The 14,328-nt window shown below is 44.5% G+C and overlaps 1 protein-coding gene across 7 annotated transcripts in view; it reads right to left on the bottom strand.

Annotated features, from left to right (window-relative positions):
* Nucleotides 1-14,328, bottom strand: part of Kdm2b (lysine demethylase 2B) — a 124,608-nt gene that overhangs the window by 108,138 nt on the left and 2,142 nt on the right. For 6 of the 7 annotated variants that reach the window (XM_026386008.2, XM_026386003.2, XM_077796105.1 and 3 more), the window contains exons 3-4: nt 11,814-11,892; nt 10,431-10,477 (exon numbers count right to left, since the gene is read on the bottom strand). In XM_026386008.2, coding sequence (XP_026241793.1) covers nt 10,431-10,477; nt 11,814-11,892 — 126 coding nt within the window. The remainder of the gene's footprint in view (nt 1-10,430; nt 10,478-11,813; nt 11,893-14,328) is intronic. The other variant, XM_026386010.2, reaches the window with a different exon arrangement.

The raw sequence follows: 14,328 nt of genomic DNA, 5'->3' as shown, positions 1-14,328 counted from the left end.
TACACATTTAAATGTAAGGGTTCAGGGCTGGGATGTAGCTCAGTAATAGAGCACTTGCCTAGGATGCGTGAGGCCCTAAATTCAATCCCAGCACCACAGGAAAAAAAAAAAAAGTTTCAAACAATAAAGCTTTTTGAGAAAAAAATGTGAACATCTTTGTGACCTTGGAATAAGCAAAAATTTTTACAAGACATAAGAAAACCTAAAGGATCAAGCAAAGCTAAGTAGTATCTGTTAAAATTAAGAACTTTGGGCTGGGGATGTGGCTCAAGCGGTAGCGCGCTCGCCTGGCATGCGTGCGGCCCGGGTTCGATCCTCAGCACCACATACCAACGGGGATGTTGTGTCTGCCGAGAACTAAAAATAAATAAAAATTCTCTCTCACTCTCAAAAAAAAAAAAAAAAAAAAAATTAAGAACTTTGAGCTAGGTGCAGTGGTGTACCCTATGATCCCAGAGACTCAGGAGGCTGAGACAGGAGGATCAAAAGTTCAAAGCCAGCCTTACAACTTAGTGAGACCCAAAGCAACTTACTGAGACCCTGTCTCAGAATAAAATATAAAAAGGACTGGAGATGTTGCTGGTGGTAAAGCACCACTGGGTTAAATTCCTACGACTCTAATACCCCTTCAAGAACTTCTGCTGGGTATAGTGGTATGCTCCTGTAATCCCAATTTACTTGGGAGGCTGAGGCAGGAGGATTACTTGAGCCCAGGAGCCCAAGGTCAGTCTGGGCAACATAGCAAAATCCTGTCTCAAAAAAGAAAATTTTCAGGCTGGGGATGTGGCTCAGCGGTAGCGCGCTCGCCTGGCATGCGTGCGGCCCGGGTTCGATCCTCAGCACCACATACCAACAAAGATGTTGTGTCCGCCGAGAACTAAAAAAAAAAATAAATATTAAAAATTCTCTCTCTCTCTAAAAAAAAAGCTGCTCTCAAAAAAAAAAAAATATATATATATATATATATATATATATTTTTTTTTTTTTTTAGGGGAATGGGGTACGATTCAGTGGTAGAGTGCTTGCCAAGCATGGGTGAGGCCCTGGGCTCAATCACCAGCACCACAAAAATAATAAATAATAGATAGCAGCCATATATGATAGCATACGCCTATAATCCCAGCAATTAAGAAGCCTGAAGCAGGAGATTCCACATTCAAAGCCAGCTTCTATAAGACCCTCAGCCACTTACTGAGAACCTGTCTCAAAACAAAAAGTAAACAGGTCTGTGGGTATGGGTGTAGCCCCTGGGTTTAATCCCCAGCAAAAAAAAGAAAAGAAAGAAAAAAGATTATTAAAAGACAATCCATAAAGTTAGAGAAGATTCTTTAAGATAGATATCCAATAAAGAACTCATATCCAGAATACATAAAAATCCTTATGTTAAAGGTTAAATCTTGTCTTCCCCCAAAATTCATATGTTGAAGTGCTAACCTAAGGGAGTCAGAAGTAGGCAAAAAATTTCTTGAACAAAACACAAAAAATCGGGGGCTGGGGATATAGCTCAGTCTGTAGAGTGCTTTCCTGTCATGCACAAGGCCCTGAGTTCAATCCCCAGCACCACCAAAAAAAAAAAAGACACAAAAAATCTGAATGGATTTGCTGAGTTCAGTGGTACCTGCCTGTCATCCCTGCAACTCATGGGGGGAACAGGGCTGAGGCAGGAATATCCCAAGTCCAAGGCCAGGATCAGCAATCGAGTAAGACCCTGTCTCTAAATAAAAATGAAAAGGTATAGGAATGTAGCTCAAAAGTAGAATAAAGGGGTCAATCCCCAGAACTGCAAAAGAAAAAAAAAAAAAATCAAGAAAAGATACATTGTCTCTGTTAAGAATTAAAATAAAGAATTCCTGCCCGGCCAGGCAGAGGCCTGTAATATAAGCCTCTTGGGAGGCTGAAGCAGGAGAATCACAAGCTCAAAACCAGCCTCAGCAACTTAGTGAGATCCTAAACAACTTAGCAAGACCCACTCAAAATAAAAACTAAAAAGGGCTGAACAGGCTGGGGATGTGGCTCAGTGGTTAAGCAACCCTGGGTTCAATCCCTGGTACCAAAAAAAACTTATGCCAGGCACACACCTGTAGTCCCAAATTACCCAGGGGAATCCACGAATGTAACTTTGTTTGGGAATAGGGTTATTAAATAGGTAATTAAGTGAAAATGAAGTCTTTAGGGCAGGCCCTCATCCAAAAACGACTGGTACCCTAAGAAGAGGAGACTAAGACAAAGATACATGTAGAGAGAAAACCATGTGAATCAGGGACAAAATGGACAACAGGCCAAGGAGACTTGAAAGAAATCAGACTTCCAGCCTCCAAAACTGTGAGAAAATGAATTTCTATTATTGAAGGCCCCCCCAGTCTATGGTACATTGTTAGAGCAACTCTAGCAAATTAATATACTCTCCAATCAATAAGCACCTGTTCCAGGCATGGGGGGCACACACCTGTAATCCCAGTTACTCAGGAGGCCGAGGGAGGAGGATCCCAAGTTCAAGGCCAGCCTGTGCAATTCAGGGAGACCCTATATTAAATAAAAGGAGCTGTGGGGTAGTTCAGTGAACAGCACTCGCCTAGCATACCTGAGGCTGAGATCAATTAGAAAAAATTACCAAAAAAAAAAAAAAAATAGTAATGAAACATAAAATTACCAAAAAATAGTAATGAAACATAAAATTACCAAAAAATAGTAATGAAATATAAAAATAGTATCTAGGGGCTGGGGTTGTGGCTTACTGGTAGAGCGCTTGCCTGCATGTGTGAGGCACTGGGTTTGGTTCGTAGCACCACATATAAACAAATAAATTAAAGGTCCATTGACAACTAAAAAAACATAGTATCTATTTAAAGTAATGGGGAAAAGGCTTGATCAAACATCTCACAAAAGAGCATATCCAAGGCCAGGCAAGATGGTTCATGCCTGTAATCCCAGTGGCTGAGACAGGAGGATCGCAAGTTCAAAGCCAGCTTCAGCAACAGCAAGGCGTAACCAACTCAGTGAGACCCTGTCTCTAAATAAAATTCAAAAATATAGGGCTGGGGATGTGGCTATGTTGAGTGCTACTGAGTTCAATCCCTGGTACCTAATAAATAAATAAATATATTTTTAAAAAGGCAGAGGGGTGCTGGAGATGTAGCTTAGTGGTTAAGTATCCCTGAGTTCAATCCCCAGTGCCAAAAAATAAAAAATAAAAAAAGAGCATATCAAAATAGTCATTAAGCTCTGTCGTGGAGTTCAATTACATCAGTCATTAGTGAAATGCCAAAAAACAGTAAGGGACTGGGGTTGTGGCTCAGCGGTAGAGCACTCGCCTAGCAGTGCGAGGCCCTGGGTTCGACCTCAGCACCACATAAAAATAAATAAATAAAATAAAGGTATATATTAAAAAAAAAACACAGTGAGACACAACTCCATACCCACCAACAGGGGAGTGCAGCTAAAATAAGAATAATGACACTAATTCCTTAGGGCAATTATTTGACAGCATCAACTAGAACTGAATATACATTTATACTCTATGCCCAATGATAGTTCATGCATATATTTACCAAAATCATGTTCTATAATGTTCTCAGGAACACTCTAGATATAGCCTTAAACTGGCTGGTACCCAGGTACCCATCAACTGTAGAACGAATAAATTGTAAAATATTCGCATAATGGAAAACTACACAGAAATAAATAGACACAACTAATGTAGATGAATCTCATAAAAACAAGGTTGATTGCCACGCATGGTGGCGCACACCTGTAATCCCAGAGGCTCGGGAGGCTGAGACAGGAGTACCATGAGTTCAAAGCCAGCCTCGGCAACAGTGAGGCACTTAAGCAACTCAGTAAGACACTGTCTCTAAATAAAATTCAAAAAAAGGCTGGGGATGTGGCTCAGTAGTTGAGTGCCCCTGAGTTCAATCCCGAGTACCCCAAAAATAAATAAACAGAACTAGGGATGTGGCTCAGTAACTAAGCACCCTTGGGTTCAATCCCTGTTACCAAAAAGAAAAAGAAAAAAGGAAAATGTGAACAAAGTTGAGTGACAAGAAGTCAAAAGCAAAAGAGGACATTCAGTGTGATTCCACTGATATAAAGTAGAAAAACAAAACTCATTCCTGCCATCAGGGTGACAGAAGGGGAGGGGCCAGATTAAAGCACAAGAGGATTCTGATGTACTGGTTCCCCGGCTGTTTGTTTAGTTAAAATGACTCAAGTGGCCAGGCATGGTGGTGCCCGCCTATGGTCCCAGCTGCTCAGGCGGCTAAAATGTTTGAGTCCAGCCTGGGAAACTTAACAAGACCCTGTCTCAAAATTTTTTTTAAAAAGCTTTTTTTCAAGGGTTGGGGATGTAGCTCATTGGTGGAGCACTTGCTTACTGTGGGCAAAGCCCTGGGTTCAATCCTCGACAGTGGAAAAAAAAATTAATGGATACAGTTACTGTACGTGCACCACCTATCTATATTTTGCTTAAATTAAAAAGCATTGTTTTGGGGGGCTGGGGTTGTAACTCAGTGGGGGAGTACTTGCCCAGCACATGTGAGGCCCTGATAAAAATGAATTCAGGGGCACTCAACTACTGAGGGATTGAACTCAGGGGCACTCAACTACTGAGCCACATCCCCAGCCAGGCACCACATAAAAATGAATAAATAAATAAAACAAAGCTATTGTGTCCATCTACAAATAAAAAATTTAAAAAACTAAAAAGCGTTTTTGGCTGGGGTTGTGGCTCAGCGGTACAGCACTCACCTTGCACTGGCGAGACCCTCGGTTTGATCCTCAGCACCACATAAAATAAAATAAGTGAAATAAAGGTATTGTGTCCAACTACAACTAAAAAATAAAATATTTTTAAGTGTTTTTTTTTTTAATGTAGTATTATAGAAACGGAAAGTGTTTCCCCCCGACCCTTGTGTTTTTGGAGATTGAACTCAGGGCCTCATATTTAACTATATCTCCAGCCCCTTTTTAAATTTTATTGAGACCTTGTCTCAATAAATTGCCCAGGCTGGCTTCTGCTCCTGCCTCAGCTCCCAAAGCACTGGATCACAGGCGTGAGCCACAGTGCGTGACAGTGTGCCTTTGCAGTTCCACTCAGGAGACTGAAGCGGGAGGATCATCTGAGCCCAGTATCTCAAGCCCAACCTGAGCAACATAGCAAGATCCTGTTTATAGAAATAAAAGACAGGGAGCTACAAGCTGATGGCTTATAAAGAAAGTCTGAAGGGGTGGGGTTGTGGCTCAGAGGTAGAGCACTCACCTACCAAGCGTGAGGCACAGGGTTTGATCCCCAGCACCACATAAAAATAAAATAAAGATATTGTATTCCAGGGCTGGGGATGTGGCTCAAACGGTAACGCGCTTGCCTGGCATGTGCTGGGCGTTGGGTTCAATCCTCAACACCACATAAAATATAAAATAAAATAAAGATGTTGTGTCCACCGAAAACTAAAAAAAAAATAAATATTAAAAAAAAGATATTGTGTTCACCTATAACTAAAAAATAATTTTTTTAAAAAAAGAAAAGCCTGAGAAGAGTCTAAGACCCACACTGTGGCCCCTAAAGCTAGCCATGCACCTTTCTAAAACAGTCACCTGGTTGGGCCAGCCTCCCCACACTACCCTCTCAAGCAAAACTCTGGGTTTATGTTAGAGACACTTCTGTCACCCAGCAACCCTGGAGAACTGTTGCTTCCCCAACTCAGTCGGTTGACCTGGGCCCCCATTCTACTCTGGGGTTATGCTAGGTCTATCAGAGCCAAGCCAGAGACGCTGCGTGGAAGTCTGTGGGTTGAGGAAGGAGGACCCTGAGCGGGTAGGATGTGAACCTGGAGCCGCTGGCTGTAGCTCTTTACATGGAGAGATATCTTCCTGAAAACCAAAGAGACAGAGGAAGCAAATCAGGACACAAAAAGCAGGCAACCTCCTGGGATCATCTTGGAGCACCTAAGCCTAGATGTGCCTGTGAATTACGCCCCAGATGTATGTAAATCAGTAAGTTTCGTTTTGCTTAGGCCAGCTTGAATGACATTTGTCACCCCCATCAAATGTGCCTATCACCACTCTCCAAAAGCCTGTGCACACTCAAGAGATGAAAATGGACATTTTAATACCCCAAATTGGCTACAGCCACTCACACCCCTCACAGCGTCAAGTGCACCATATCTTCCCAAAGCACCAAGAGACATGGGGCTGGCTTACTGTTCATGCTTTCTGTACCTTTCTAGAAAATTCTAGCACTGGCAAGGATGTTGGGACCATCTTACTAGACCCTTCTGTATCCTCCGTGAGAAGAACGAGGCTCAAGGGAAGAGACTGCCTGGGCACATCCAGAGCAAAACAAAACCTCAAAAGGCTTGAGAAGCTGTTCAAAAGGGCCAGGCAGGCAATGTTATTTAAGAAAGCTTGCTGGGCTGGGGTTGTGGCTCAAGAGGTAGCATGGCCCAGGTTCGATCCTCAGCACCACATACAAACAAAGATGTTGTGTCCGCTGAAAACTAAAAAAATAAATAAATATTTTTTAAAAATTCTCTCTCTCTCTCTCTCTCTCTCTATCTATCTATCTATCTTAAAAAGAAAGAAAGAAAGAAAGAAAGAAAGAAAGAAAGAGGGCTGGAGATGTGGCTCAGCGGTAGCGCGCTCGCCTGGCATGCGTGCGGCCCGGGTTCGATCCTCAGCACCACATACCAACAAAGATGTTGTGTCCGCCGAGAACTAAAAAATAAATATTAAAAATTCTCTCACTCTCTCTTTAAAAAAAAAAAAAAAAAAGAAAGAAAGAAAGAAAGAAAGAAAGAAAGAAAGAAAGAAAGAAAGAAAGAAAGAAAGCAAGCAAGCAGTGGTGCACACCTGCAATCCCAATGACAAGGGAGGCCGAAGGTTCACAAGTTCAAGGCTAGTCTGGGCAATTTAACAAGACCCTGTTTCAAAATAAAAAAGGGCTGGGGAGGTTGATCAGTGCAAGAGCAATCCTGGATTCAATCCCCAGTATGGGGAATGGGGGCAGGAAGGGGGAAGCAAGCTACATTTATTAAGGTTGTCATGTTGCCTCAACCCCAGGTTTGAGAACTTGGCTTTAATATTTGCTCATAGACATTATAATAAATAAAAACAGGGCTTCATCTGGCATAATGCTATGCATTCATTCATTTTCTTATTATCCTTCTTCAAGACACACTCCGATAATTAGCTTCATTATCAGATGAAGAAATTGAGACCTAGTCAAGTTACCTTACCCCAAATCACTCAGTTAAGTAGCAAAGGTAACTTTCAAAGCAAGGTTGTCAAATAACAAAGGCTCGGCTGAGTTGGAAGCACCAGGCCAAGTTCCTGTGCATAGAGCTGATTTAAAAGGTGCACTGTCCCATCTTCTGCCCTTGATGGAATAGTTTGTCCCCTTCAGCTCTGATATTCACTTCTTTAACATATCTAGTAATCCAGCTTTAAAAAAAAAAAATAAAAATTGCCAGGCACAGTGGCACACACCTGTAATCCCAGTAACTTGGGAGACTGAGGCAGGAGGATTTCAAGTTTGAGGGCAGTCTCAGCAACTTAGCAAGACACTTGTCTCAAAAATTTATTATTTTACTTATTACTTATTAAACCCAGGGATGCTTAACCACTGAGCCACATCCCCAACCCTTTATTTTTTACTAAATTGCTGAGGGACTTGCTAATTGCTGAGGCTGAATTTTCAACCCTCTAGCCTCTGGAGCTGTTGAGATTATAGGCATATACTACTGCACCCAGCTCAAAAAAATTTGTTTAAAAAGGGGCTGGGGATATAGCCCACTGGTAGAGCATCCCTAGATTAAATCCCCAGTACTTTGGGGTGGGGGGGGGGAGCAAAAAATAATAAGTGTTGGTGAGGATAAGGAGAAATGAGAACCCTCATACATAGCTGATGAGAGTGTACAATGGCATAGTTGCTGCGGGAAGCCAGGCTAATAGTTCCTCAGAAGTTTAACACCGTCACCATATGCTGTGGTGAATCGAAGTTCCCTGATGCAGCAATATTGGGAGATGGGAACTAGTGGAAAAAGTTTGGGTCATGGGGACGAAGTCCTCATGGTTAGATTAATGCTTTCCTCATGGCACTGGATTAGTTACCATGATAGAAGTTAAACGCTATGATGCTCTCACCAGAAGCCAAGCAGATGCCAACATCATGCTCTTGAACTTCCCAGCCTCCAAAACCATGAATCAAAATAAACCTCTCTTCTTTGTAAATTATCCAGTCTCAGGTATTCTGTTATAGCAACAGAAAATGGACTAAACCACATGACCCAGCAATTCCACTCCTCAGTACTACAGAGAATCAAGAGAAATGAAAATGTATGTTTATATAAAACCTTATATGTGAATATTCCTTGCATTATTCATAACTGCCAAAAATGGAAACAACCAAAATGTGTATTAATTCATGAATGAATAAACAAAACATGGTCAATCCATACAATGGAATATCATTCAGCCATTAAAGGTTGGGGATGCGGGCTGGGATTGTATCTCAGTGGCAGCATGCTCGCCTAGCATGCATGAGGCACTGGGTTTGATCCTCAGCACCACATAAATGTAAAATAAAGATATTAAAAAAAAAAAAAGGTTGGGGATACAACCCCAAATGTGTTAGATAAGTTAAGAATACATGCATAGCATGCAAAAGGTTCTGGGTTCCATCCCTACTACCAAAAAAAGGAATGGAAGCACTGATTCATGCTGCCACATGGATGAGCCTTGCATACATGCTGAGTGAAAGCACCCAATCACAAAAGGTCTGCATTATTTGATTCCAGCCCATAATCCCAGTCACTCTGGAGGCTGAGGCAGGAGGAGCACAAATTCTAGGCCAGTCTGGGCAACTTAGCAAGACTATCTCAAAATGAAAAAATAAAAAGGGTTAGGAATATAGCTTAGCGGACAGCAAGCAGTCCTCAGTTCCATCCCCAGCTCCGCAAAAAAATCAATGACAAGGCAAATCCATACAAAAAATCATGAGATTAGGAGCCACCGAGGGATGGAAGGAGAGGGGAACTGGGAGGTGCAGGGTTTATTTTTAAGGTGATGAAAGTGGTCTGGAAATAGTGGTGAAGGTTGTACAATATTGTGAATATACTAAAGTGAAATGTACCCTTGGAGATGGTGTGAGAATTTAGGGTTAAGCCATTGTTATTCAAATCACATGGTACCCCCTGTGCCCTACTTTTAATCTCCCTAGGGACTTCCCATCACACCAAGAGTCAAACTCAAATTCCTTGCCGGGGCCTTAAGGCCTTAATGACTTAGCCCTGCAACTTCCACCACCTCTTCCATTGCTTGCCCCTCACTCATTCAGGTCCTCCATACACCTAGCATTTGCACTTGCTCATCTCTCAACCTATAATGTACTAGAATGTTCTTTCAGGGAGCTGGTGGTAGAGCGCTTGCCTACCAAGTGGGAGACCCTGGGATAAATCCCCAGAACTACCAAAAAAAGAAAAGACCTGGGGATGTGGCTCAGTGGTAGAGTGCTTGCCTAGCATTCAGGAGGCCCTGGGTTTGATGTCTAGACCTACCCACCCACCCCTGCAGGGAAAAAAAAAAAAAAAAAAAAAAAAGCCTTAGAATGTTCTTTCCCATGGCTAATTCTTGCCAATCGGATCTTGTTCAAATGCCCTCCCCAGACACTGAGAGGACTGCCCTGACCACCCTGCCTAAAATAATGCCCCACCATGCTCCATCACATTAAGAGTGGCAACAGTTCTGATCACTATTAGAAAATATATGTAGTTTACTTCTTTATTGCCGGCTGCTATAACCAAAAGGGCAGGAACCATATCTGTCATATTCAAGACCACCATGTCGGCAAGAAAACATTATCTGGAAATAATGGATTTAATGGAAGACTTCCTTTAAGATCTGAAATGCCACCTGCTGCCCAATCCAGAGTTCAGAGCACCAAGTCCTCAGCCACACTCTGCAGGTGCCCAGGGAGTTAACAGGCATTTGCTGAGCACAGAGTGCCAAGCCCCACCCAAGGCTTGTCTAGAACCCTGAAGAAGCAGAGGACTAATCCCTCCCCTGGAAAGCCTGAAAGTCTTTAGGGGTCACAAAACGCCCAGTGTTTACCCAGCAACTCACAAACAAACACACAGCAGAGATCTAAGATTGCGTTGCTGACACCCAAGCTGGAGGCTAGGGTCCAAATCAGCCTCATAAAAGCATGTAATGGCAAACACACTCTGATCCAGGCTTTCTCAGGACTTTGCAATCTGACCTGTTCTCCACAATAAGACGGTTGCAGCTCACACCTGTCCCTGCCCCTTCCCAAGGGGACTTTCTTTTTAGAGGCAGTTAAAAGTTTAAATGGGCAGGTGATAGTGAAAGCCTCTCCCTTTTCCCTTCTCCTGTTCCTGTTCCTCAGCATCTCTGAGTCACACACACAGCCGGCAACTTACCCACTAGGAGTTTGACGTCTCGGACTGTGAAATCAGGATCAGGCATCCTAGAAAAAGAAGCACAGACATTGGTGAGGAGCCAGAAACAACAGAGCCAGACTCTACCCTGCCCAGGGTGAAGCCATTTTTCCAAGTGGGGTCCTTGCTCTCTGTTTGGAATCCAAAATGAGATAACCTGGATAGAGGGCAGTAGATCAGGTAGTACCTCAAGGGAGGGTCACCAGAACCATGGTGCCCCTTCCCCACCCCTAGAGGTACATCACACCTAAATCTCAGCCGGTACTATGCCTGCCTATAATTCCAGTGACTTAGGAGGCTGAGGCAGGAAGATCACAGTTCAAAGCAAGCCTCAACAAATTAGCGAGACCTTAAACTACTTAGTGAGACTCTGCCTCAAAATAAAAAAGGGATAATAATGTTGCTCAGTGGTTAAGCACCCCTAGATTCAATCCCTAGTATCAAAAAGCAAAAACATAACAACAACAAAAAAACTCTGAACCTCAGCAGAGAATGGGCCATCTACCTGCCACCCCACCCTCACTTCTGCGGGAAAGACTCGAGAGTGTGGTGTCAAGGGCCAAACACCGGCTTTCTTTCTAGGGACAGCCCTCTCTGTGTCTCTTTCTCCCTCTAAAAAAATACTCTCCACAGTTGTATGGAAAGTGGAAAGAACCTCTTTAAGTTCAGAGGGAAAAGAAGACAGACATTAGACCATTTCCAGGAATTTGATAACCCTGCTACAATGATTATGGGAACTGTTAACTAACAGAGATGCTGAAGGTTTACTTTCCACTCCTAGGAGCATGACTGGTGAGCAAGTCCAGCTTCAGAGGCTGGAAAGGAGATGGCCTAGGATGACACCCTGAGCCTCCTCCTCTGTCCCTGCCCAAGGGGCAGAAACCTGTTCTTCCAGCCTGGCTCTGGTCTCTCCCCCACCTGGAGCTCTGGTAGATCTCAGCCAGAATATAAACCAGACACAGTGGCAGGCAAAGAAAGGGGAGACGCTGGTGCCCAGGGAAATATACCCTCCATGGAAGGGAGCCATTTCCCATACACTAGCTAACCCAGCTCAGGGTCTGCCAGTTTCTTGGTTCAGAGTTGAGGAGCAGGACAGGTACGATTCTTGGTAAGAGGTTGCAATGTGAAGCCAGATGGATCAGGGCAGAAGTCCTCACTGTTCAAGTACCCTAAGTCCTCTCTGCCCAAATTCCTAAAAAAAGACCAATCTTTAGAGAGCTTTCCCCTTGGTCAGGGCTTGAACAAGGAGCCGCTATTCCCAGATCATGAAATGAGCGGCGGGAAGAGGGTAGAAGAAATTCACCCAAGCTAGAAATTGAGTTAGGGAGGAAGACAGGGGAGAGGCAATTAGTGTCAGCAACTTACTTAATTCCTAGTCCGTCCTTTTCTCGAAATATCAGGGGAACCCTGAGAGCTTCTCTCTGTACGTACTCATAGTTGAAATCTGTTTGGATATTTGAATTAAAACAAGTTGGTTAAGTTATTCAGGAGCAAATGAACCACGAGCCATTGGTGAGGGGAAGAAAAAATGGCAAAGGAAGGGAACGAGGGGGTGCTAGAGGGAGGCCTGACCTCAGTGGCAGAAGCTCCCTGGAAAATGACAGGGAAATGGCAGGGCCTAATCCGAGAGAAGCCATGCCAGCCATCGCTACTTTGCCTACTCAGTCATTCTCTGCATGCCCCACGGGTCCGAACTTGTCAATGAACAGCCCAAGGCTAGCCAGGGTTGGGGAGGAGACTTATAAAGAGTCCCACACTGAAAGAGACCCAGCTAGTGCTGAGAAAGGGGGACAGACAGGAAAACGCATCCCTGGCTGAGCTCAGAGAGTAAAGGGACTGCAGAACTGAAGAATGCCACCTGGGAGGATCTGAAGCCCCAGAGAGGAGGCTGGGAGGAGGGCTCTCATTGTAGCTGAGCATCAGTGAAAATCTTATTGTAATATCCTGCATCGTGAAGGGGAGGGGGGGGGGAAGCCGGTTTCCCTGGAAACTGTGTATTTGGTGCCAAAATAACTAGGGAACTGGGCACAGCTTTGTTGTCTTCATAGTGAAATTCTGTCGGAGCCATCACACCGCTTGCTTCCACTGGATCACCAAGAAGGATGCTCTCCAGGTAGGCTGCACAGAGCAGGCACAGCAAGGCCCAAGAAAAATCCACTGGGTAATTTCCTAACTAGGATTTGTCTGGTAGAGACCCCCAAATCTTTATCCAAAGCCCTGGAGCATGAAGGGAGCCTTCGATTAATTTCTTTCCTTCCTCAATTCTCCCCAAAAATCAATGAATCTGACCCAAACACAGCCCTAAATATGGAGGTGAGGGGAGCTTTTATCAAACCCTCCCAAAGTCCAAATCACGTCCCCCAAGTCCTCAGGTGACTAAAGTATCCCACAAGGCTACAAGGCCTCTCTGACTGGTCTGAAGTGAGAGAAGAGTCCCGGGGCCACTGAAGGCTGCGGGCCCCTGGCGAACAGTTCACTAGGGCCTTGGGGGAGGAGGCCAAAGCTACTGGCTCAGAAAAGAGAACAAAACCATCGCCGGGAAAGCCCTGACCTCAGTGGCTCAGATCCCCAGGGGCTCACAGTGAATGGGGATTCCTAAGGATTTAAAGGAAGGGAAGTTTAAGAAGCTTCTATTTTTGAATCCAGGAGAAGGGCTCCTTCTGTTTCTCAGCTCCTCCCTCAAGTTTTGGGACTAGATCTGAATTAACTAGTGAAACCCCGTCCTTTGAAAGGAGCCAGGACAGCAAATTTAAGGATGCCATTTAGAGCCCCTGGCTGGTAACCTTCCCTACCAACACACCCAAAGCCCCGCACTACCCCACCCCAGCTTCAACTTCCTCAAATGAGCCTGAGAAAAAGTGCTGAAATCCTTGGCTGAGGATTCCTGACAAATGACTAGGAAAAGTTTACATACTGTTTTCTCATAGACTCTGCCAAATGACTCCATAAAATGGGGGGAAGAAAGGAGAGAAATTAAAATCCCATTTATGTGGAGAAAATTCACATGCAGTTAGGACTGGCACCCTGCTCTAGGACCAAACAGGCTAGAAAAAATATCCTCCCTCCCCACATTTCTCCCCAACACCACCAGAGCCCAGGGGGGCAACAAGCACAAAAGAGAAACTTCAAAAATGCAAAGCCAGAAAGATCTCTCCTCCAGGCCAACTCAAGGCCTAGCCACTCACTCATCCAGAACCCACAGGGAAGCACCTCCCGGCTGTCAGCTCCTGGAGAGGGAAGGGTTTCCAAGAAGGTGGGGAAATACAAAATGGAAACTGAGTAATTGAAAGGACACCCAAACAGCTGAGAGGAGAAGAAAAAAAAATGAACACCATACCCCAGGAAGGCCTGGGGTGAGAAAGGGCATCTCCAAAACCCTCACCCCACAGGCCCTGTGGAAATCCAGGCTGCAGGGCTGGGTGGGTCATGGCTCCAAAAGCCTCAGACCCAAGCAGAAGCAACACCCAAAATCTGTCTGGAGGACACCCTGAGACACTCTTAGTAGGAAGGTCAGGGAGAAAGGCAGGCCTTGCTAGATCTCAGGCTAGGCTGTACTCTGGCACCCTGAGCTTCTCCAACTTCTGCTCCAACGGGGGAGGGTTCACAGGAGACAGACAAGCCTCAGGCATGGGAAGAGACCCTATTTCCCCTAGAAGTGCCCCAAAACTTTACCAGGGAACAGGAATCTCTCAGCCTTAAGCCTGAGGGGAAGTCACCCATATCCCCCACTCCAGCTTCAAACTGTCAACGCTGCAGGCCTCAAGCTTAGGTGGCAATTCAGACCATCAACCCTGAGTGCACCTCCCCAGGCCTATAACGAGATGCGAGATGCACTCCAGAGACCCCAAGCCTGAGGAGGTGTAACCCTAATAACTCAAGA

The sequence above is a fragment of the Urocitellus parryii genome, chromosome 3 (assembly GCF_045843805.1).
Source record: "Urocitellus parryii isolate mUroPar1 chromosome 3, mUroPar1.hap1, whole genome shotgun sequence".
Taxonomy (NCBI): Eukaryota; Metazoa; Chordata; class Mammalia; order Rodentia; family Sciuridae; genus Urocitellus; species Urocitellus parryii.
This window is presented reverse-complemented; position numbering and strand designations above follow the sequence as displayed.